The 22,467-nt window shown below is 29.2% G+C and overlaps 2 protein-coding genes across 2 annotated transcripts in view; one reads left to right on the top strand and one right to left on the bottom strand.

The window, feature by feature from the left end:
• Nucleotides 1-1,776: 1,776 nt before the first annotated feature.
• Nucleotides 1,777-3,383, bottom strand: LOC142321369 (uncharacterized). The gene has a single exon (XM_075359396.1). It carries the CDS (start codon nt 3,144-3,146, stop codon nt 1,860-1,862), a length of 1,287 nt encoding a protein of 428 aa, XP_075215511.1. The 5' UTR covers nt 3,147-3,383; the 3' UTR covers nt 1,777-1,859.
• A 113-nt stretch (nt 3,384-3,496) lies between these two features.
• LOC142321368 (spliceosome-associated protein CWC27 homolog) overlaps nt 3,497-22,467 on the top strand; it is a 32,311-nt gene continuing 13,340 nt past the window's right edge. The window contains exons 1-7 of the mRNA XM_075359395.1: nt 3,497-3,680; nt 4,623-4,832; nt 6,428-6,628; nt 10,480-10,625; nt 10,964-11,179; nt 14,972-15,124; nt 17,978-18,156. Of these exons, the coding sequence (XP_075215510.1) occupies nt 3,639-3,680; nt 4,623-4,832; nt 6,428-6,628; nt 10,480-10,625; nt 10,964-11,179; nt 14,972-15,124; nt 17,978-18,156 (1,147 nt within the window). The 5' untranslated portion in view covers nt 3,497-3,638. The remainder of the gene's footprint in view (nt 3,681-4,622; nt 4,833-6,427; nt 6,629-10,479; nt 10,626-10,963; nt 11,180-14,971; nt 15,125-17,977; nt 18,157-22,467) is intronic.

The raw sequence follows: 22,467 nt of genomic DNA, 5'->3' as shown, positions 1-22,467 counted from the left end.
AACAAGATACTTCTTTTTGCAATTTTTCTTGTAACGTATCTTTATTTCAAAACATTTATAATCTCAACTAACAGAACTTCATTAACCACATATTAAAGATAAATGAAATTTTTTTCCCAAATCATATTGTAATAGATTTGTCTAATAAAACCCATTAAAGATATAAAAAAAAAAATTCAACACTACAAATAAAACTGTTCAATAAATAAACACAATAACTGATTAAAGCTGTTAAAAAATTTTATAATATCACAGTGTACAATCAAAACTAATCCCTTCCTGTCAACTGGGGAAGTCATTATCCCTCCCTGACTAGTGCATGTATTAACCATTGAAGTATGTAATATGGATCACTAATTATCAATCGTATACTATGTTCATAAATAATATAAAATAAATGTATTTAAACTGAACAAAATTTAATCAAATAATGAAGTGAGTTTGATTTTGTCTTTTCTAACGATTTACGTTAACTTTAAACTTCATCCCACAAAATAAATAAATACTTTCTATTCAGATCTGCATTTTTTTAAATAAATAAGTGGTAAATACCATAAACTTAAAATTCTCTGTGCAGCACTGTAAAATAATGAGATCACCATACTAAGTGTCAAATAATTAAAAAAATAAAGTAAAAATAAATAAAACAAAATCATTACAAAACAAACTTATGAAAAAGAAAAACTCAGTAAAGCTAGAAGGAAAAAACACTGTTCACTTTTTGAATAGCATTAACACAATTTTTTTTATAAAACGTTTAAATTAGTTTTTACTTTCTTTTGTTTTAAACTGTAAATTAGCTGTAATTTATTAAATATAACTGAACAAGCTGTAAATAAAAAATTAAAAAAATTGATTTACATTTGCTTATATAAAGCTAACAATTTTTCTTCAATTGTCTTCCTAAATTCCCTAGTTTCATTAGCTACAACTTAATACTTTAAAAGAATCTTTTCTGTATATTCTATGACCAACATATGAGTTACAGGGAAGTTTCCCCTCCTTACATTATCATGATAACATTTTAGAAAAATTACAACAAAAAGATTAAATACATATATGATACTATTCCAGGATTTTTTAATTAGTTATTAAAAGTTTTAGTAACAAAAATAAAAACACATCCAATGAAAAAGATTACTATTGTTTGTCTATGCTTTAGAGCAGTGTGGCTTCAAAATTCATAAACGGCAGGAATACAGATTGGATCCGACTACATTCAGCTGTATTTTTTCCCTGTCATGCAAAATCCGTGTTTATACATCAATGGTAATAGCTTTCACACTATTTACTAAAAATAATCATTCATTTGTTAAAGAATACACCATTTATGCGGTAAATAATCAATCGATCAAGCTTTACTATTATTATATTTTATTCTAATAACTATCACTTTAATTTGGATATAAATAAAATCTGGTTTAAACAAACATGTGTCATTAATGATTTTGTTTGGAATGTCAACTAGGTCTAACTACTATCTTGTAAACAAATACTATTTATAAACGTACTTTTAAATCAGATATTTTTACTAAAATATCTCCTCTCAATTATGTTTAGTTTTGGTACAATTAAGAGACAAAAACAATATAACAACAATCAATATAGCAAAAAAAAACTTTTTTTAAATGTCTGTCTTATAAATGGAGTGTTCCTATATCATAAAACTAAATTATATTTCTATAAACAGCAGTATTTAAAAACTTTATATAATACTTACTTGTCTAAGACATCAAAACTTTAACAAAAAAAAAACTAATATGCCAGTAGAAAAATTTTAATTTATCACTAATAACAATGTTACATTAATTTGAAATTAAGTAAGCTAGTAAATAATCTCAATACAGTCACAGAAGTTCCTAACTACTGTTCAAAAAAATACCAGACTTTCTTAATCTAAGCAATTTACTAGTCATTAGATCTCCTAAAAATTGTGCCATAACTGGATCATATTTAGTAACAGTTTTCTTTAAACCTTTACAAAATCTGTAAACAAATATTTCACCAACATCAGGAGGAAACTGTTGTTTTCTTACATCTCCTTTTTTAGGATTATATAACATTTTAATTTTTTTCATCAGAGGCATACACTGAGTTTTTCTTAAAGATACAGGCCATGACTTATCAGAACTTTTATCATCTTTAATATCAGTGCAACAAATAACTGTTGCAACTTCAAATTCAGTGGTCATAGTTGGTTCAATGGTATGTACCATCTTATAAATGTTATGAGTAGATTTTGGCACAATGTATTCATCCCAATCTAATAACATAACTAACTCAACTTTTCCACTTGTTCTTCCCATACAATCCATTTCCATGATGGCATCTTGTAAATCAGCATCTTCAAATGGAAAATTCCAATTAAGAGCTACAGTTGTTCGGCTAAATCCGCTTACTCCAGGAAGTGTTTGTAAAGTAGTGAGTATATTGTGATGTAAACCAGTATCATAGATAATAAAATCAGTTATACCAATTATAAGATGATAACTAATAAATTCAACAATAGTTGATTTTGAAACGCCTGAAGCATCTGCTTTAACGCACATAGCGGAATGATTTCGAACATTATGTTCAGTTAAAGTGTTGTAAATAGGAACAAATGTCTTCAAATTTATTTTTGGCTTCTTCTGAACAAATATTACTCCATGAGGGCGACCCACAACAGAATTCTCTATAAGTTCACAATAAAGTTCATATATTTTTAATTTTGAATCTTTATATGAACTATCTCTCTGAATATTTTTAACAGAATATCCAAATTTCCCCATCTCAGAAAATAACAACTCACCTTGATCAAACCAAATGTGACATTCGATATCTGTAAACGCTGAAGGCGGACCGATAGCTAATGTTCTTACATGATGTTTTCCACTCTCAAACTCCCAAAATGCAGAATACACAAAATGTGAACCAAGTTTTAACCACGAGGGTGATGGATTAACAAATAAAAGTTTATTTTTATTGTCTGTCGTATAAGTTTCATTCAAAACTAAACAGTCGTTAATATTTGCTTGCGGGTTCCCAAAAAAATTTAATACTTCTAAAACATATCTAAGTTTTAAGTATTCATGTCTATACATTAACAAAGTACATAAACTAGCCAAAGTAATTAACACTAGTACTAACTGGCGATACTTCCTCATATTCTATAAATATTTTTTCGGCGAATATATATAAATATATATACTCACTAGATTTACTTCGTTATACAGTACTTGATTATTAGCGACACGAAAACTGGAACATAACTGTTCAGGATCCGATAAACAGATGACTGCAGATAACTAACAATAAACATTAGAATCAACCACTATTTTCCTGTGCGTTTTAAATAAATTAAATTGTAAACAATGATAAATACTTACATTACAACATTTAAAATCTACAACATACTTACGTAGCACAACATTAAACATAACCTAATTTTCAATATGTTTAATTCAGACGTCGGAGGCGCTGTCGTAGTGAAGTGATCAGTTGTTTATGTTTGCGATAAGTTATAGGTTATGTTGTTATTTTGTAGCTTTTTATACTAGACAGTTTTATGCATGTGACAATTGGCCTCAGAGATCTCAATCGTAGTTCTGACAGATCAGTTAGTTTATCAAGTATTTTTATCGTAGTTAATATTCGAAATGAGTAGTATATACGTACAAGAACCACCGACTAGTGGAAAGGTAATTTTAAATAAGTTGTATTGAAATGTAACTTCTTTCTTTTCTGTTTAGCATCCGGTAATTACCTTTCAGATAATAATATTGACATGTAACTAATTAAGTTTTTTACACGTAGAGTTATAAAAAATAAGTTATAATGATGAAAAAAACTTAGATAATTATAATAGATAACTTATTAATTAAGTACTATATTTTGAAAAATTATAGACAGCCGGTGATATTTCCTAACAAGGAAGAGTGTAAAGCAAAAGAGACAAGATTTATTATCAGTCCTATAATTTATAACCTAATGTAATGAGAGATAGAAGATTTAATGATTGAGTTTTAAATTTAAATTATCAATTTAGTTGCAGGGAGTTATTAGTTTTGTTAACTAAGTTGTAGGGAGCCTTGTTATAGTCTGGTAAAATTTTTATCAGGAATATTTTATGAATTACAGAGGTTATGGTTTAAATATTGTTACCCTTTTTAATTAACTGATTTTGAATTTTTCTGTGACTTATAAGATGCTCATTTTTCTTATTTACCTTTTTATTCTTTGTTTGAAACATTGTCTTTCTAAGACAGTTTTACACCGATTGGAGTTTTTACTCCAAACGTTGCTGCCTTAATATTTCATTTTTTACTGTTGTATAAATGATTTCACAGTGCATTACTATTTCATTAGACAATAGTTAACTTCATTTTCATTAAAAACTATAAATGTTAACATTTATTTTAAAATAATAAATACAGTAAGCCAATTGTACTTGTGTAATAAGTTCTTAAATATATCCTTGTTTAATTGAACATTTAAGTTAAAATTGAATGCTAAACCGTTTCATAAGCTGATCTCCTTATGAGATTGTATGCATCAGTCAAAATAAAATTTGCTAAGAAAGAATATTTAATTCCATAATTTATTAACTAAATATTTTTTTTAAGGATTTTTTTATTTTTTAGATTTTATTTAAGACAACAGTTGGTGATCTAGATATAGAATTATGGTCCAAAGAAACGCCAAAAGCATGCCGCAATTTTGTACAATTGTGTTTAGAAGGATATTACAATGGAACAATATTTCACAGAGTTGTCAAAGGATTTATTGTTCAAGGAGGAGATCCAACTGGCACTGGTACTGGTGGAGAATCAATTTATGGTGCACCTTTTAAAGTAAGTTTTTGCTCATATCATTTGATTAATTTAATACTCTTCTCCATACTTTTCTTTTCTGTACTAATAAATAAATTATGAAACTACATCCTACAACCTCAATTGTCTATATTTTATATATTATTACATTTTTTTTAATCTTCCACACATCCTTCTACAGAAGGAGAAAAAGCAGGAAACATAGAGAAGAACAAATAATCCAACTCTGGATTAACACTTCTGCCGAATCTGTTGCTTTTATTAGTGAGCTAATTTATTTATTAATCTAATTATTAAAGCTAAATTATTAATTATCTTGAGGTGGTAGTTAATTTAGAAAATTAATGATATTTTTAATGGTAAACATTTAAAAAATTTATTGGTTAATTTTAGTAGCAAACATCAAAAAATGTGTAATTCTCTATTGCTAGAAAATGTTAAATGTTTAAATTAAAAATAAATTGATGAAATGGTCAATTTATTTTTAAATTGAAAATCAACAATTTTCAAACTTGATTAATGTCATAAGATTTTTGCAACAGCTCAATCTTACTATGAACAGAAGTGCAATGAAAATCATTAAACGATCTTAGTTATAGAGGAGGAAAGAAAATGTTTTAATGTTGTAAAGATACATGTCATGTTGATGTGCAGTTCCATTCAATTCACAGTGATTGTCATTTTCATTTCTGTGAAACAGAACTTGGTCTTGATCATAACATGACTGTTAACTGATTTGTGCTTCTAAATTGTTAGCGAGTCTTATGGTTATCAGAGGTCCAAGTGAAGATGTTGAAATAGATGAGGTGCTGTTTAGAAAAAAAATGTTTATATATAATGTCACAAGGCTATCATCGGTTCATCTGCGGGTGTTTGGCAGAATAAGGAGGCAACAAAAAATGTTTTCCTATTTGTGATTCCAAATTGTAGCCTGATATCTTCATTATTATTGTTGCGTGATACGTTGTTTGCAATCAGAGAGCCTTGGGAACAAGACTGCCCTACAAGTTATGCTCTTATGATGGGTTTATGCAATCATAAAGAGTATCAAATTTTACAATTAATTGCATTGGAAATTTTATAGATCTAATATCTGGTCCGTGTATTCAAACTGTTGAAAGATTGGAGGCATGCCGAATCTCAACAAGTATAACAGTGGCATAGAAAATGCACAGCTATTTGGCACAAGCTTGTGGCACAAGTTGGACAGCTATTTATGTAAATCTTTTTGTTATCATCTTCTCCCAACTTGAAAAAATTTGAACAAACTTTATGTGATGTTAGTGATTGTTGGTCTCTCAGTAAATAAGTTTACTTATTTTCAAAATGAAAAATTGTTATAACTTGAAAAGGAAAGGATTTCATAGCAGGGGACGATTAACAGAAATGTAACGTCTGTAAAATCTTCAAACATTTATAGATGTATAAATTAATTTTTATTTCATTTATATTCTTTATAATAATTTTTATTCTTTATAACTGAAACTGAATATTCTGATTAGTAATTGATCAAATTGCATTATTTTTGTTAAATTTTGGGACAATTATGTTGATAATTTTATTTTCTTCATAAATAATAAAAATATTTTATTATTAAAATTTTTATTTTTAAATAGGATGAGATCCATTCAAGGTTGCGATTTAATCGGCGTGGTTTGGTCGCTATGGCAAATGCTGGTAAAGATGATAACGGTTCTCAGTTCTTTTTTACAATGGGTGCTACTCCAGAACTTCAAGGGAAGCATACAATATTTGGGAAAGTATCTGGGGACACAGTGTACAATATGCTTAAATTAGAAGACGCTTTGGTCGATCAAGTAAGTTTAATGTAGAGTTGTTAATATTATTTAGAATGTTAGATTAATAAGAGTCATATGCATTTTCAGTTATAAACTAGTGATTAATCAATGTTGAGAATTTAAAAGGAAAAAATGAATTTATTAAAATAAATGAAACAAAAAACTTAAGTAAAATATGTTGTAAGCCATGTCTGTGTACAAAAACTGACATTAAGGTTGTTTCTCAAATAGGGGTTCTAATTGTTTTGAACATTTAAATAATTTTATTGATATGAGGTAAAATTAAGAAAATAAAACAAAAATGTTAACCGACTTATTTAATTTACTGCAAACATTAGTTAAATTTAATTAATTGTTCACATAAAAGTAATTGATTTTATTCATTAACATTAATGGGTTGTTAATTAACAGTAAGAATAAATTTTATGTAAAGAATATATTTAATGAAAATTGTATAGTTGATTACACAAAATCTTTTTGTATTTTGATTTTTTCTTATATGGTATAGTGATGATACTGAGCTTTGATAATTAAAATTTCTAATAACCTGAGGCAATTTTTAAAAAAAATTACAAATGTATGCTATTAACAAGTTACCTTTTGCGATTTTGTAAAATTTATTTAATAGGCTACTTCCAAACTGCATTTTGATTTATTTCTACTCTTTTCTTTATAGAGGCCCAACTAAAATTAAATTTTATTGCAAAGCCATAGGGCCAGTCTAATAGTGAATTCGTCATCGCAAATCAGCTGATTTCAAAGTTGAGAGTTCTAAGGTTCAGATCCTAGTAAAGGCAGTGGACACCGGTGTTCTTTGGTGGTTGGGTTTCAATTAATCACACATCTCGGGAACAGTCGACCTGAGACTGTACAAGATTACATTTCATTTACATTCATACATATCTTGTGAAGTAATACCTTATAGTGGTTCCAGAGGCTAAACAAAAAAAAAAGGAAATAAGACAACCAAAATATTTCTTAATCATTGATTCAATAGAATTTCTAAGAAATCTTGTTACCATGGCATGTGATAATGACAAGTTATGGTGCTCTTCTGTAACGTTGCTGTACTGTCATTCCATGAACAGAATTTAATGTACATTCTAATTTATATTGGCTTTTTTTTTTATAAGTTTTATAGTGTACTGTATTAGTGAACTTTAATTCATAATTTTTTATATATTTTTTTGTCTATGTTGCAACATAATGTAAACTACATTGAAAGAGAAATTGTTACCACCGAGGGTAAAATTAGATTGATGCTAAATCATACACAAAGATGATATTTAAAACTTTTCCCCAAGATCTTAAAAAAAAGTTCTGTAATTGTCGAAGACTGGAGAGACTATAGTATAAAATTAGAATCGTGGCACAAATCAGTTTTCAAAACTTTCTTTTAATTCCATATCGCATGTTAAGGGAAGTGAGTGAAAAACAAAGTGAACTACCCTATTTATGATTTTCTTCCTTTTATGATTGTAGGAAAATGTGCTATATTTTCAATGTTAACCCTAAGAGGGTAAATGTTTCTTTACTAGCATTAGTTCATTAGACAATTGGAAAAAAAAGATATGGCATTAGATGTTAACGGTAAAAGTGCTGATTAATTCTGACAAAATTATGACTCATTAACTTGCCCGTAACTGAATTATTATGACTATCTTGGGTTCCATCAAATATTATTAAATCTTGTTTGTATGTTGTGATCTTAAATCATTAACTGCATTTTTGTTATTGTAATCAATTGCTACAGTCTTTGGTCTTTAGATCAGCAAAAATAAAAAATAATTTCATTGACTGGAAATATAAATTCATTATCACTTTAGAAAGGTTTCTAATCATTTACAGTAAATCATTGCCAAAGTGAAATCTTATTGTACAATTACAGTTGTTTTATTAAAGAATTAGAAAAATACTAGCAAAGTATGTCATTGTAAGTGAACAACACTGAAAAGGAGTTTTATAGAACATTATGATGGGGTGATTGAAATGTAACGCACATAACTCAGAAATAAAAAGAGATAGTCAAATGAAACAAATATGCCATAAATTTATATTTTTTTTTTACAAAAGCTCACTTATTTTCCAGCTAGTCATCATTTACAGCTATATATTTCTCCCAATGGTGAACCAGTTTTCTCATTCCACCATTGAATTCACTTATTGTGTATTGTTTCAGAAATGTTGACCATTCTCAACTCCATAACTTTGACGACTGACAGAAAATGAGAGGGTGTGGGTCAACATGTTTTGGAATGTTGGTACTAGAGGAATGAAACTACAAGATGTCAACAGTTGTCTCTGTGCAACATTTTGTTCTCCTGTTATGTTTCAGTTGAGCATTACATTTCAGCTGCCTCTCATATATTATGTTTTTCTGAAAAGTGTAGTGTAGGATGTTGTTAAGTATTATAAGTCAATAAGAATCAGTTGCTGCAACTTGGTTGACAGTAATGGAATAGACTTTTTTGTTTCATAGGATCTCAATTTCTTTTTCTAATAATTTTTTTCTTTACCTTTATTAGTGAATGACGATAATAATGAAGAACTACTGAATTGGTTGTTATTAATGATTATTTGTTGTTGATGTTTACGATGATTGCAATGAAGATGACTGTATAGGAATATTTACTTCTGCAAATTCTTCGCCCTTCTGAACATTATTTCAACAAATGCTAAGTGCACCTAATATTTGCTCGATGGTAGGGTTTTCAGATTCCTCTAAAATATGTTCAAAATTTTTTTCTCTTTTTTTTACATTTAATTTTTTTTAATTTTCTGTAATATTTTTCCAATAAACCTTTTACCTTTAACTTGTAAATTATTCAGATTGCTTTTTAGTTTACCTACAGTCACGGTTTGCCCAATGCTTTTTTCTTATTTTTTTTCTTTATGTTATTCCATGTTTTTTCTTGTACTCTAAAGGTTTATAAAGTTTCATTCATGACAATTATCTTTCAGAGAAAGTGTGGATAAATGTGCCATCTGCATTCTTTTTTTCCTACAACCGGATCAAACTGTGTTTCACTATCACTAAACAATATTTGATCAGACGTTTTTAACAAAATATATGTGATTTGATAAGTACATAAGTTATGAAATGCAAGACAGCACTCAAATGAAACTTGCAACAGTGAACACACAAAAGCTGTTGTACAACTGTAAAAAATTATTTAAAAATGTAAAACAATTTAAAATCTTTAAATGACTAAAAACTCGTTCTAACTTGTATGTTACACATTAAAAAATTAGTTTGAAAATTATCAGTAATTACAATTAAACATATAATTAAATGTAATTACTGAACCCTTTCAGTAATTAATGATCAGTAAATGCACAATTCTATTTGCCAGAATATAATTACTGTTATTCAGTATTTACCTTACTGATTTAGTTATTACTTAAAAGTAAATTCTGATTTTTATTCACTCCCTTAAAAAGTCTCAAGAGCTGTTATTTCCGTCACCAATACACCCAAAACAAATTTTCCATGAATTTGCCATTCACTGTGACTTTTAAAAACAATAATATTATATGACTTATACTTGTTTTAGTTTTCTGTAAAATAGTAACTTTTTTGAATCTGAAATGAACTCAAGTTTTAATAAATTTAGAATTTTGAAAAACTTACTGTTTGTCTACAATTGAAAAATCTGATATTTTTTCGTTATTTTTTTGCTTTGAGATCAAGAATAAGTAATCTATCTTATAATTTCAGCAAAGGATGAACATTTTGAGTTTATCAGAGGTGGTTTATCAAGAAACTCATGTATAGAAAATAATCTATTCGCACATAATGTAGTGCAGGTTGCTCAAATATTTACATAATACTGGTTAAGCTGTAATTTCTGTTTGATATTTTTTTCCAGGATGATAGACCTCAATATCCACAGAAGATATTGAAGACAGAAGTACTGAATAATCCATTTCATGATATAATACCAAGAGTTTTGCCAAAGTCTGAAAAAACTAAAACTGAGACAGAGAAGCGTAAATCAAAGACTAAGGGTGTTAAGTAAGTTGCATTTTGTTTACATCCATAGTATTAAGTAAAAAAACATTTGGCTGTGATAAATTTAAAACATAATAAAATAATTAGAGACTGTTTATTTAATACTTACAAAAAAACTTTCTTTGTTTTTATTTAGTCAAAATTTATATTTTAAGATTTAATATATCATACTTTTTCTAATCTATTATAGAAATGTATTACGAGTATTATTATTACATCTTATATTACAACTCATAGAAATTCATTGCTGTCAGAAATGTTACTTTTGTTTAAATAAGTAGGCTAAGTTATTTTTGCTTTTTATTTGGTTACAATTTTATTTATTTTTTACTTTTGTGCAGAAATTATAAACTATTGTCGTTCGGTGAGGAAGCTGAAGAAGATGAAGAAGAAGCTGCCGAAGCAAGTAAAGCATTTGCAGGTCGTAGTAAGTCTACTCATGATGTCTTAGATGATCCAAAGTTAAGTTCTTTGCCAGCTATTGAAAGTCAAGACAGTAAATTAGATGGTATTAGTGATGATGACAGTTCTTCTAGTGTAGATTTAGAAAAAACAAGGTGATTTTTTTAAGTAATTCTTATTTCAATATTTAAAAATAATGTATTTAATTTATGTTTTATGGAAATTAATTTGTGTATTGCGCTATATGCCTCAGTTTTTGACTGATGATTCATGTAAAACATTAATAGTAAAGTTGGAAACTTTTGTGTCAGGATAGGGGATGGTTGTGAAGAAGTGTAGCAAAGATTCTTTTTTAGCACTGCAGAATAGTATTAGAAACAACCTTGAAGGAGTCTGGACACATAAAAAGTAGGGCCTAAAAAATTATCAAGTGATGCAAAAAAGAAAACAAAAAGAGATATTTTTTTCTGTTTTTCTTAAATTTCTCAATAAATATTGAATTTATCAATATGCTACAGAGGACAAAATTTGTTTGTCATGACATTTTGAATTTTTCAAAAAATTAAATGATTTTTCACCTTATAATTTACATATATTTTCTCTGACATTTCAAGATGTTTATCAGCTAGAATTAACATACAGTCACTGAATGGCTTGACGGTACATGGCTCCTTAAAACAATATGGTAGCCCTGAAAAGGGTTGTTGAGATTTTTAGAGTGGTGGCTCTGAAAAGAGCCATTTGTGAGGTAGCCCTTAGAAGGGCTGTTGTGTCCGGAAATGGTCTCTGGCGATGTCAGCTTGGCTATAGTTGGGAAGTTGTGGCTCATTTGTTGGAATTAGTGATATGAATTATCACTCTTCTACTCAGCAGCAGTGGTTCCCCATTGCAGCATGGCAGTGATGGTCTCTTGAGCACAATAGTGTCAGGTCTCCATCAGTCACCTGCCGCCGGCATGGCTGAGGCGGTTTTCCTTGAGCGATCCCATGCTGGGCTAGCTCCTGCTGATGGGCCCATTGATAGACCTGCATGCCAGGGTCCTTAAAGTTCAGCAAGCTGGAGCAGGAAGGTTCTGTCTGAGCCCAGCAGGTCTGTTGGCAGGCCAACAGGCTTGCTCCTCTGGTGGGGATGTTGGCATCTGCTGATAGGTCCCACATTGGGTCGGCCAGGGAACTTCTTCTTTCTTCCATCTTCTTTTCTAGGCAGTGTTCGGTGACAAATAATAATTTGTTCAACTGGTTCCAGAGTCTTTTATAGGCACCTGAGAGTAGTGCGGCCACAGTACTACTGTGGTTGGCTGTGTTGTGCAGTCAGCTGGTTTGGTGGAGAGTGGCGGTTGTGTAGGCATGTGGGTGTATACTGTACTCCTGCTGACATCTGAGTGGCTAGCATTGCACTCGCTGATATGAAGCTCGGCATGTATGTAGCTACAATACATAATGAAAGTATATAAGTTAATGATCATTTTAAGCTTTGTTTCATGGTTCATTCGCTAAGTCAACAGTTGTAATATGTCAGAATTCTTGCTCGTTTATGGATATGAGTGGATGTCAAAGTTGATGCATATTTTGAATGAATAAACAAAAATAAAAATCTGTTTGACACATGAAAGCATGCTTTATTAGCTGAAACTTTGAATTGAAGCATTGCACCTGAGCTTTATAAGGAAAATGATATAGAATGTGTCACAAAACAAGCAAAATTGTCAATGATGAGAGCGGGAGGGAGAGCTTAGATGACACCTGCCCCTATCAAAAGAAAAGTTATTGCAGATTTTCAAAATCAAATCTTTTTGCAAAACTACTGATTTCTTGACTTTTATTACATATACACTGATGATTTTTTTTCTAATCGAGATAGCGGAGCACAATGATCATGATTTACATTATAGAATACAATAATTTCCCAAAGTTTATGAGATCTTCAAAGTAATTTTTACATAAGTTAACTTTTAAGTAATGTTTTTTTCAGGTGACCGAAAAATAATTCCATGGTTTTAAATTAAGTTTACTTTATTACAAATGTACATGTTTTATTACATGAAAGTATAAAGTTAAAAGTTTTTTTAACTCTTACTGTAACTCAATATGAACACAATTTACAGCTCCGCAGACATCAAACCGATAATCCACCTCATTCCATACTCTGGTAGTTATGTCTGCAGAAATTACTTCCATGGTTGCCGTTATTCTTTGGAGCAGGTGGTCAAGTGAATGGATTTTTTCTTGGTATACAGTATCTTTTAAGTAGCTCCAAAAGAAGAAATCCATTAGTGTTAAACTGGGACTTAGCGGTTGCCAAGCAGTGGCAATTCCCAGTGCCTATCCGGCCTTCTGGGAACCCGTTGTTGAGCACAATCTGCATGATGTGGAGTGGCTCCATCTATTGGTAAATTAGACCCTTCATATTTTTAGTCTGCAGAAACACAAGTTCTCTAACATGTTGGCGTACACTATGCTCATAATAGTCTGTTTATGAAAAAAAGAATAGCCCATGATTATGCATATACGACACACATACACACATTTACTTTTGGACATATTGTAGATGAATTTCACCAATTAGTGTAGATTTTCTGAATCCCATACTCAAAAGTTTTGGTGATTCACAATTCCATGAACATGAAATGCTTATCATGAACAAGTTGTTTTATCAGAGGATAAACTATTTGAAGCACAAGTAGTAGTAGTTTTCATCAAGTACTCTTCATGAGCTGAAATAAAGTCTAACACAGTTGTTACAAATTTAACTCTTGTTGGCTTATCATTAGGTTTATTTTCATGGAGTTACTGCAGTTTATAAGCATGAACGAAGTTACAGTTACTTTTGAACAACATCATGGGCAGTGCTTTTAGGAATGTTTACTTGACGAATAACACCAAACTGAGCATTCTGGACTTTATTGGAAAGACAGACAACTTCTTTCTATCTTTTTGGCACTTGTTTTAGGCCTACCTGAAGATTGTCCTATCACAATGGTTTCAGTTTCCAAAAACTGTTCACACCACTTCATATGCTTTTGTCAGGTGGAGAATTTCTACGACTTGCATGTAATTTCTTTGTTTGACAGTCTCTGATTTTGTTTCTGCAAATCAGTGTGCATACTGTGCTTTCTCTTGTGGCACCACGGCCAAAAATTGAAAGGAAAATCTAAGTTAACGTAGGTTGAACTCTGGTCACAATTTATGTCTATTAAACAAAAATAGCACATACGCTCAAATTCGAGAAAGTCTCAATTTATTAGCAGCGTGTTGATTTTGTTCCTCACCACACTTTTCTTATTTTTAATCGAGGTATATATTTTTTTCCTTTGCGTTTCTTGTTCTTTTTCACTAGAGCAGCATTTTTTGTAGACGTTTTTACATTTTAAATAAAGTTTAAAAATGTAAAACAAAATAAATCAACTATAAAAAACTATCCTAATGAGTAAAAAGTAATATGTTTCGGTTCTATAAAGGACTCTAAACTTTTTTAAAAGTTAGTAAGAAGTAGTCATTAGTTCTCAGTGAATTTTTAAGTCTGTTTTTTAAATTTATTTTATATTATTAAAAATATATAAATTGGATATAAAATTTCTTTTATTATTTTATTAATATTTTTAATATTAATGTTTTCAAAATTAAGTGTTTTAATTTTTATGCTTTATAAAATTAAAATTCATATAAAGTTCTTAGGATTCAACTTCTCAGATACCAAACTTCATGGTGATTATTTTCTAATTTTTGGTTCTGCTGTATTTTTTTCTGTATGTTCCCTTTTATTATCAAATTATGTGATTAACCTTAGAATCTGTAATAAATTTCCAAACACACTGCTACTTCATTTTTACAGGATTGTGCTCCAAACTTGAATATCCTCCAGTTTGTTTAAAACTTAATTATCAAATATGTAACAATATTTTTGATTGCATTTTCATGATTTTAAATGTAATTATTTAAAATACACAGGGAACAAGTAGAGAGAGTAAAAAATAAACTGACAAAGTTGGATGCAGAGGTGGATAAAAAAAAATTGAAGTTAGAAGAAAATGATAATGATGATGAACCTTTTGAAGAATACGACTTTCACAAAGAGAGAAGGGAAGAACGAAAGAAAAAGGCGTAAGTTTTTAATTCTGAAATATATTGTCTTTAAAAAAAGGTGAATTTTCATTTATATAAAACCTCAATATATTTTTTACATTTTAAGTTCATTTATAAGTGTGTTTATTTTTACGTATTGTAGTCTTTGCTTTCCTCTAGAGTTTTCTTAATTCCATCAATACATCCGTCTGTTACCAAATTAATCAGTCATGGATATCTTAATATATCTGGCCATATACTTAGTTTGTCTATATAGAAGACTTTCCACAAATTTCTATCCTTTATTTATGTTACAACCATTTGTTTAACATCTTAATCAACCAACCTAATTCTTATATATTTATAGATCTTTATGTGTTATTTATATACTGACATATATTGTGTGAGTGAGAGTCAGTTGTGTGTGCATATATGTAAATTTTTTTGAACTTTTCTAATATGCAATAAAAGCCGCAAATTAATAAACCAAAATACAAAAATATGAACACACCTTATATTAACCAAACTGATTTACATTATAAGCTTTTCAAATTGATAGATTCGTCATGTTATTTTCTTATATCGTGATCTGAGTAGATCATTATAACTCTCAAATTTTATATTTAACGAAAGATTTTCCATTTTAAAGAGTTCAGAGAATGAACACTGTTTTTGAATTATGGCTAATGAAGTCTTTTTCCAAACTTTGCTCTAAATATCAAATATTGCTATGCTAAAATTGTTCAGACATAAATTATTGAGCAAAATTAACCAATTTTATATGCAGCAATCTTATATGAAAATTGAAAAAAAAAATTAGTTCCAGAATCTCCATTAATGTAAAATCCAAAAAGTTAGAATCAGAAAGCACGCTTTTTTTAGGTTTGTCATAAGTTACTTTGTTTAATTGTCAATAACCAAATAAAACTTTAAAAAAAATTTTTAGAGAATTTTGTTCTGAGAAAATTAATTTAATCAAAGTCAATATAAAGAAGATAAAAATCCTTTAGATCCATTTTTATTGAAAACTAGTCGACAGAATAATTCTAAAAACTTTGCACAACAAATGATAGTGTATTACCTGTATTTAATATTTAATTTATGTTTTAGTACATTGTTTTGATAAGTATTTACAGATACTTATTCAAAACTGAGTGAAAGAGAGTCATTCATGGTTAATTTAAAACCAGAAAGTTATAGTTACGAATAGATATTGCCTGCGATTCATACCAATATATGATATCGTAAGAATTACAAAGCAGTGGGCTTTTAAAAAGATTAAAGATTCTGTGTGTAAACGCACAGGAAGATCAGCAAAAATTGCCTGCCATCAACAGTTTGTTAATTAATATCTGGATCAAAGAAGAACTAACAGAACACTGGACAACAGCCCTCATCCATCCGCTACACAAAAAAATCTGATGTGGACACCACATGACTTTTTTGTACACCTATTAAATTGCATGTACACATTTTTTTTTAAAATTAAAAGTACACAAAATTTTATTTCATTAATAATAACTGTTGATATTTTTTCATTTTTTTTTATTGTTATTGAATTATGTATTGTAAAAATAATTTTACAATCAAAGTAAAAATATTAATAAATCAAAAATTAAAAAAAAGGAGATGAAATCTGATTCAAACCGATACGCCTTTCCCTTGTAAGATCCAAATATTTCATTAATTAAAATTCTATTTGGTTATAACTCTGGAACCAATGAAAATAACTACCACTTATGATATATCGAAAATCTCTCAATAAGGGCTGTTACTGCAGTTAAGAAAAAGTCCAAAATCCAACTTTTTTGGATTTTAGGTTTTTTTGGACACTTTTGGTTCAGTCGATTGCAATCAAAAGGGGAGATGCACAACTAGATGTTAAACAGTCCTAAATCCAAAATTTCAACATCCTACAGCTAATCCTTTTTGAGTTATGCGAGATACATACAAAAACAAATGTACGTACATATATACATCACGCTGAAACTAGTCAAAATGGATTCAGGGATGGTCAAAATGGATATTTCTGTTGAAATCTGAAAACCAAAATTTTTCACGATCACAATAATTCCTTTACTTCATATAAGGAAGTAAAAGGAGACAAAACAGATTCTAACAATTACAGGGGAATCTCACTCCTAGGCGATAATAAATCACACGATAAATAAATCGTGTTGACCAGGTAGTTTTTTCATATTCACCATCAAGATTTTCTATTTGTATTCTTCATACTTCTGGAACAAATCTGTTACTTCATTATTACAAAATTGTTGGATAAATAGCCTTTTTTTCTTCATATCCATTAAATCAAGTTTTATTTCATCTATGAATTTGATGTTTCCTTCAGACAGAAAATTTTCAAAATATAAAATTTGAAATGCTAAAGGTATTAGAGGATGTAATCGGGTACACCTGTTGAAATCTGCATCGACCATTATGTTTGTGATTCCATAATTATCAGTAAATTTTCCAACTGCTTTAAAAAATGCCATCATTACATGAATTCTTAGACTGTTAATTAGTAATGTGTTCTGATTTTGACTGGATTACCTGTTGAATAAATTTAATCCTCTCAACTCTTCTCTTCTCAATAAATACATCTAGACAAAAAACTTTGAAAACCATTAATATTATTTCATTAATCACAACTGCAAAATTGCAGTATTAACTTCACCTACCCGTGAAGTTAAAAAAGGTGAAAATCTTTGATTAGCTATATTTCAAAAACCAAACATCTTTAGGACCATAATTTTATAAAATTTATTCATTATTTTTATGAGAGGAGTGCAGCAGCTAAAATCCTGCTGAAACATTCTTTAAATTTTCATTACTTAAATTAAAAAGGGTAAAATAAATTTTTATTTACGCCATTATAAATTATGTTTCCAGAGAAGAAATAAGAAAAGAAATTCGTGATTTGAAAAAAAATTACAAAATTGACAAAGATAAAAGAGAGAAAGAAGCAAAAATTGAAGAAAATCGTGTAGCAAGAGAAGATAATACTATAAAAAACTATAGAAATGAGGTAGCAGTTTATCAAGCAAAAAAGAAAGAACTTCCAAAAAAAGGTAAAACGTAATTTTCTTTTTTTTTAATCAAGGATTAATAAGAGTGGGAAGTAATACTTTGTTTTTTGTGTGTGTGTTTTGTAATTTTATTATTTTTTTATGCATTAAATATATTTATAGATTTAATTTATATATTTAATTACTGTTATTATTTTAGGGCAGTTTCATAAGTAAGATAAAAGAAAAAGAAACCAACAAGTATTCAGATTGAATAATATTTATTTTTGAATAGAACCACCTTCATTTAGCATGACATACTTAGCCTGACCATGTTTTAGGGCCATTATACCATTTGTGTTGAACAGTTTGTCTAACTCTTCAAAATATTGATGTCTTCACTATCTCCAGGAAATTCCTTTCCTCCAAGACATTCTTTAAGTTTAGGAATTGATGAAAATCAAAGGAAACCAAATTTGGATGTAGTAAGGAAATTTTAATCTTAGTTCAGTCAGTTTTGGCCATTGCAATTTTGAAATATAAACTGCTAAAATATAATAAAATTGTCTTGATGAAATTGCACTTTTTTACTTGGCTAATTGCAGTCAAGTTTTTTTTAATTTCAACCATCAGTTGTAATAAATTGTTAAAATACTTGACATTGAGAGTTTTTTCTTTTGTTTGATATTTGATGCTCGGTGAAAATTATGCCCTTTGTATCACAAAAAGCAGTGAACATGACCTTGCTGTTACAGGGTACTTACTTCAGATCGGTTCATATTTTTGTATTCATTGTTTGGATTGTATCTTCATTTTAGGTGTGTATTGATGAATTCACATTTCATCAATTCATTTTGGTTTCATTAGAAATGCTGTAAGTCTGAAGCGTTAATTTGAACAATTTTTAGATCGATACATGCAGACAAGGCACTCATTATGCATAAAGCTTTTTCATAACCAAATGTTCATGAAGTATATATACTTACATTCAGAAGAGATGCTTACCATCACAACTTTTCTTAGATTTTCAATAAGTCTACAGAAAAATTTTTATTGATTTTCGAGATCATTTCTTTTGGGCATCTTCTGTGGTGTTGTCTTCAAAGCTGATTCTACCATATTTAAATTTTTCAAACCAAATACGAGAAGTTTTATTTAAGCGATTGTGTAGCGTCATCAAAAACCATATCTATTTTGTTTTTTACATGGTTTGGCATTTTCCCTGTTAGAACATACAATTTTATGTCTACACAATTTTTTTGTCTGTTTTACCAAAATCACAGAAAGCAACTTTTTTAATAAGCTTTCAAACACAACTAGTATATACCGAATTGATATGTAGGATTTGCTAATTTCTATAATGGAGGGAAACATCTGACAAAGAATATTGTTAATATCACTATCATCTCTCACATTTACCTTAATTATCAAACCGTACTTGTATTTCTATAATAATACAGTGATAAATCAAGTTAAGCAGTTGATGGTCTGAGTTTAGCCTCTGAAAACTTTGTTAATTAAAATAGCATGTGGAAGAGTTGTAAACAGGATGTCTTCTGTTCTTTGAAATGAATTTCCAATTATAAAAATCATTTGTGTAGTATTATCAGTGGAAATTGGCATTACAATAGAATTCTTATTGATTAATTCTGGTGAATTTTGTTGAAATGAGCAGATTGGGAGTTGTATGCTCATTTACATGAGATTTGTGTAGTTCTATTGTCTAGTGTAGGGCATGCATTTACTTTAAGAGTCTGTAATGACTATTAATCATTTAAACATTTAGCTATCATCTGCAGCTTTTGCAATCATAAACTAAATTTTAACCTATTTGTTTTGTACATCTTATGCTGAATATATTATATAAAATGTTATAATTTTTCTTTATTACTGCAGTTATTATTGTTATTGATAGTAATAAATAAATAAATCTTATTCTGATCAGTACATAATAATATTATGTAGATTTTCATAAAATAAATGATAAATATAAAAACAAATTTTGAGATATAAAATAGATTTCTTCATAGATGTGTTGTCCATATTAATTATTTTGTAATAATGTTATGGTAAATATGCTAAATATATTTAAGAGTACGTTGAATGGGAAGCGGATAAATTAGGGTTTTTGTTTTAAATTAGTATTACTTAAAAATTCTTAGACAGTAATGTTGTTTTCGTAAAAGAGAATGTTTTAATTGTATTTTAAATAAATTGGTGGAAAGATTTATCAAATGGTTTGGCAATATATCCATAATTAGGATATATTTTCTTTCTTTTAAGCCAAATTATTATGTTGGGGTATTGAAAACAGTTCTGTTTTCTGGTTTGGCAAAGGTGGATCGATTTTTTTTATTGTTTTTAATTTCAGTGATTGCACATTTATAAATAAGATTGCACATTCATAAATATAAAATATGGGTAATTTAATATAATTAGTTTTCTAAATATTGGTTTACATGATTGATACATTAATTATTTGAACAGCCCGCTTTTCCATTTTAACACCTTTTTCTAACTTTTTTTTAGCAAGACCCAAGAGATGACATACTTTATATACAGAAATAAATATAAATGCCATAAACTCTTTATACATGGGTAGAATAATAAACATTTAATAATGATGACAAGCTTAGAGTTTTATTAGGGTACTTCAAGGTAATTGTATATTTTGATTTTGTTACAATTGAAACATTTTAATCATCCCATAAGAACTTTTCATGTAATAAAATGCCCAGAGTTTTCACTCCAAGGGCATTAGAAAAGCTACGGTTTTCATTTACGGAAGGCAATTCTATTCATGCAGTCAGTAATTATTATTATTATTATGCTTTTACGGCCAACATGGGACCACTTAAGTCAATTTTAGTTGGATCTTTTCTGAGAAAAGCGTGTTATTTTACTCTTTCGAGCTGCCCAGTATTTCTTCATCCGCTCAGATCTTGCTTTCTTTTCTTCATCCGTAAACACCCTCTTCGTTGTATTTTGTCGTTTGTCTGTCTTTTGTTTAAATCTAATGCTTTTATCTTTTAGCTTTGTAATTTTTCCAGTTTTATTCTGTAGGTCAGTCAGGGAAATTCCCAATTCTTTCATATCTTCTCTAATTTCTTTGATCCATCCTACTTCTAGCTTTTGGAACCAGAGCTTTTCAATGATATTTCTTGACAGTCTTGTTTGCGGTGTCCTTATGAGATGACCGAAGAAAGAGATTCTTTTTTTCCGCATAGTATCAGTAACAGGCTCTATTTCTCGATACACCACCTCATTTGGCACAATCCACCATTGGCCTTCTTTTTGGTGTTTTTTATTGATACACGTTCTGACAATTCTCCTCTCTATTTTCAGAATTTTTTCAATTCGGTTTTTCTGAGTGATTTTGAAAAGAGTCTCGCTTCCGTAGGTGACTTCTGGCTGTACTACAGTTTTATAATGTTTAAGTTTTGTTTTAGCAGAAAGGCATTTTTTGTTGTATGTTGACCAAGTTAATTTTTGGGATTTAATCATTTTATTTGTCCTGTTTTGCCATGTCACTTTTTCATTTAAATTATAAGTTATTATTTCCCCTAGATATTTAAATTGTTTTACTATTTTAATTTTCTGATTGTTTACCGTAATGTGCTCTATTACCAGAGGATCTATGGCCATTAGTTCAGTTTTTTCGAAAGAGAAATGAAGCCCTATCTTTTGTGCTAGGTTTTGAAGGCTCATGATTTGTGTTTTGGCTTCTTGAATATTATTTGCTAAAAGAGCGAGGTCATCTGCAAATCCTAGGCAATTTAGTGTGATGGAGTTTTTCTTAGTCAGTAATATTACAACAATTTTATTGTTGTAACACAACAATTTTATTCATATCTAAAATTAGATGGTTACAATCCATCCAGTGAATTATTGTTTGAACTTCTATCGTAGAATTTTCAATTCCTTTTAAATATTCATTTTCTGACACGATTGTATCATCTGAAAAGAGACAACACAGTTGTAGGACTTCCCCGTCATGCAGCTAAAGCCGTGTTCCAGGAAACTCCTACAACTGTGGGTTGTTTCTGATGCACAGCTTATACACACAACTTAATTTAAAATATTTATCATTTTATTTAAATGTAATAATTTTTTGTTTATTTAATTCAATGATCTAACTAAACTAAAGCGCTTGCACATACCGTATTTAATTTGTGCGGGTGAGGTGGTACTAGCAGCAACAGTCAACACTAACTAAACTAATGTAATTTAACAACTTACATAGAACAAACTTTGCTTGTACGGTTGGCAGATTGGTGTAGTCGCAAGGCTTAATGCACCAGGTACCGAGTCAACTGGACAATCAAGTTCAAGACCCAGCTAGACCAAGTTACTTTTTTACACTTTAAATATTGT

Source organism: Lycorma delicatula, chromosome 3, assembly GCF_047948215.1.
Source record: "Lycorma delicatula isolate Av1 chromosome 3, ASM4794821v1, whole genome shotgun sequence".
Lineage (NCBI taxonomy): Eukaryota > Metazoa > Arthropoda > Insecta > Hemiptera > Fulgoridae > Lycorma > Lycorma delicatula.
This window is presented reverse-complemented; position numbering and strand designations above follow the sequence as displayed.

Excerpts from the sequence above, each read along its gene's own strand:
- LOC142321369 (XM_075359396.1), bottom strand. The coding sequence starts at position 3,146 with ATGAGGAAGTATCGCCAGTTAGTACTAGTGTTAATTACTTTGGCTAGT.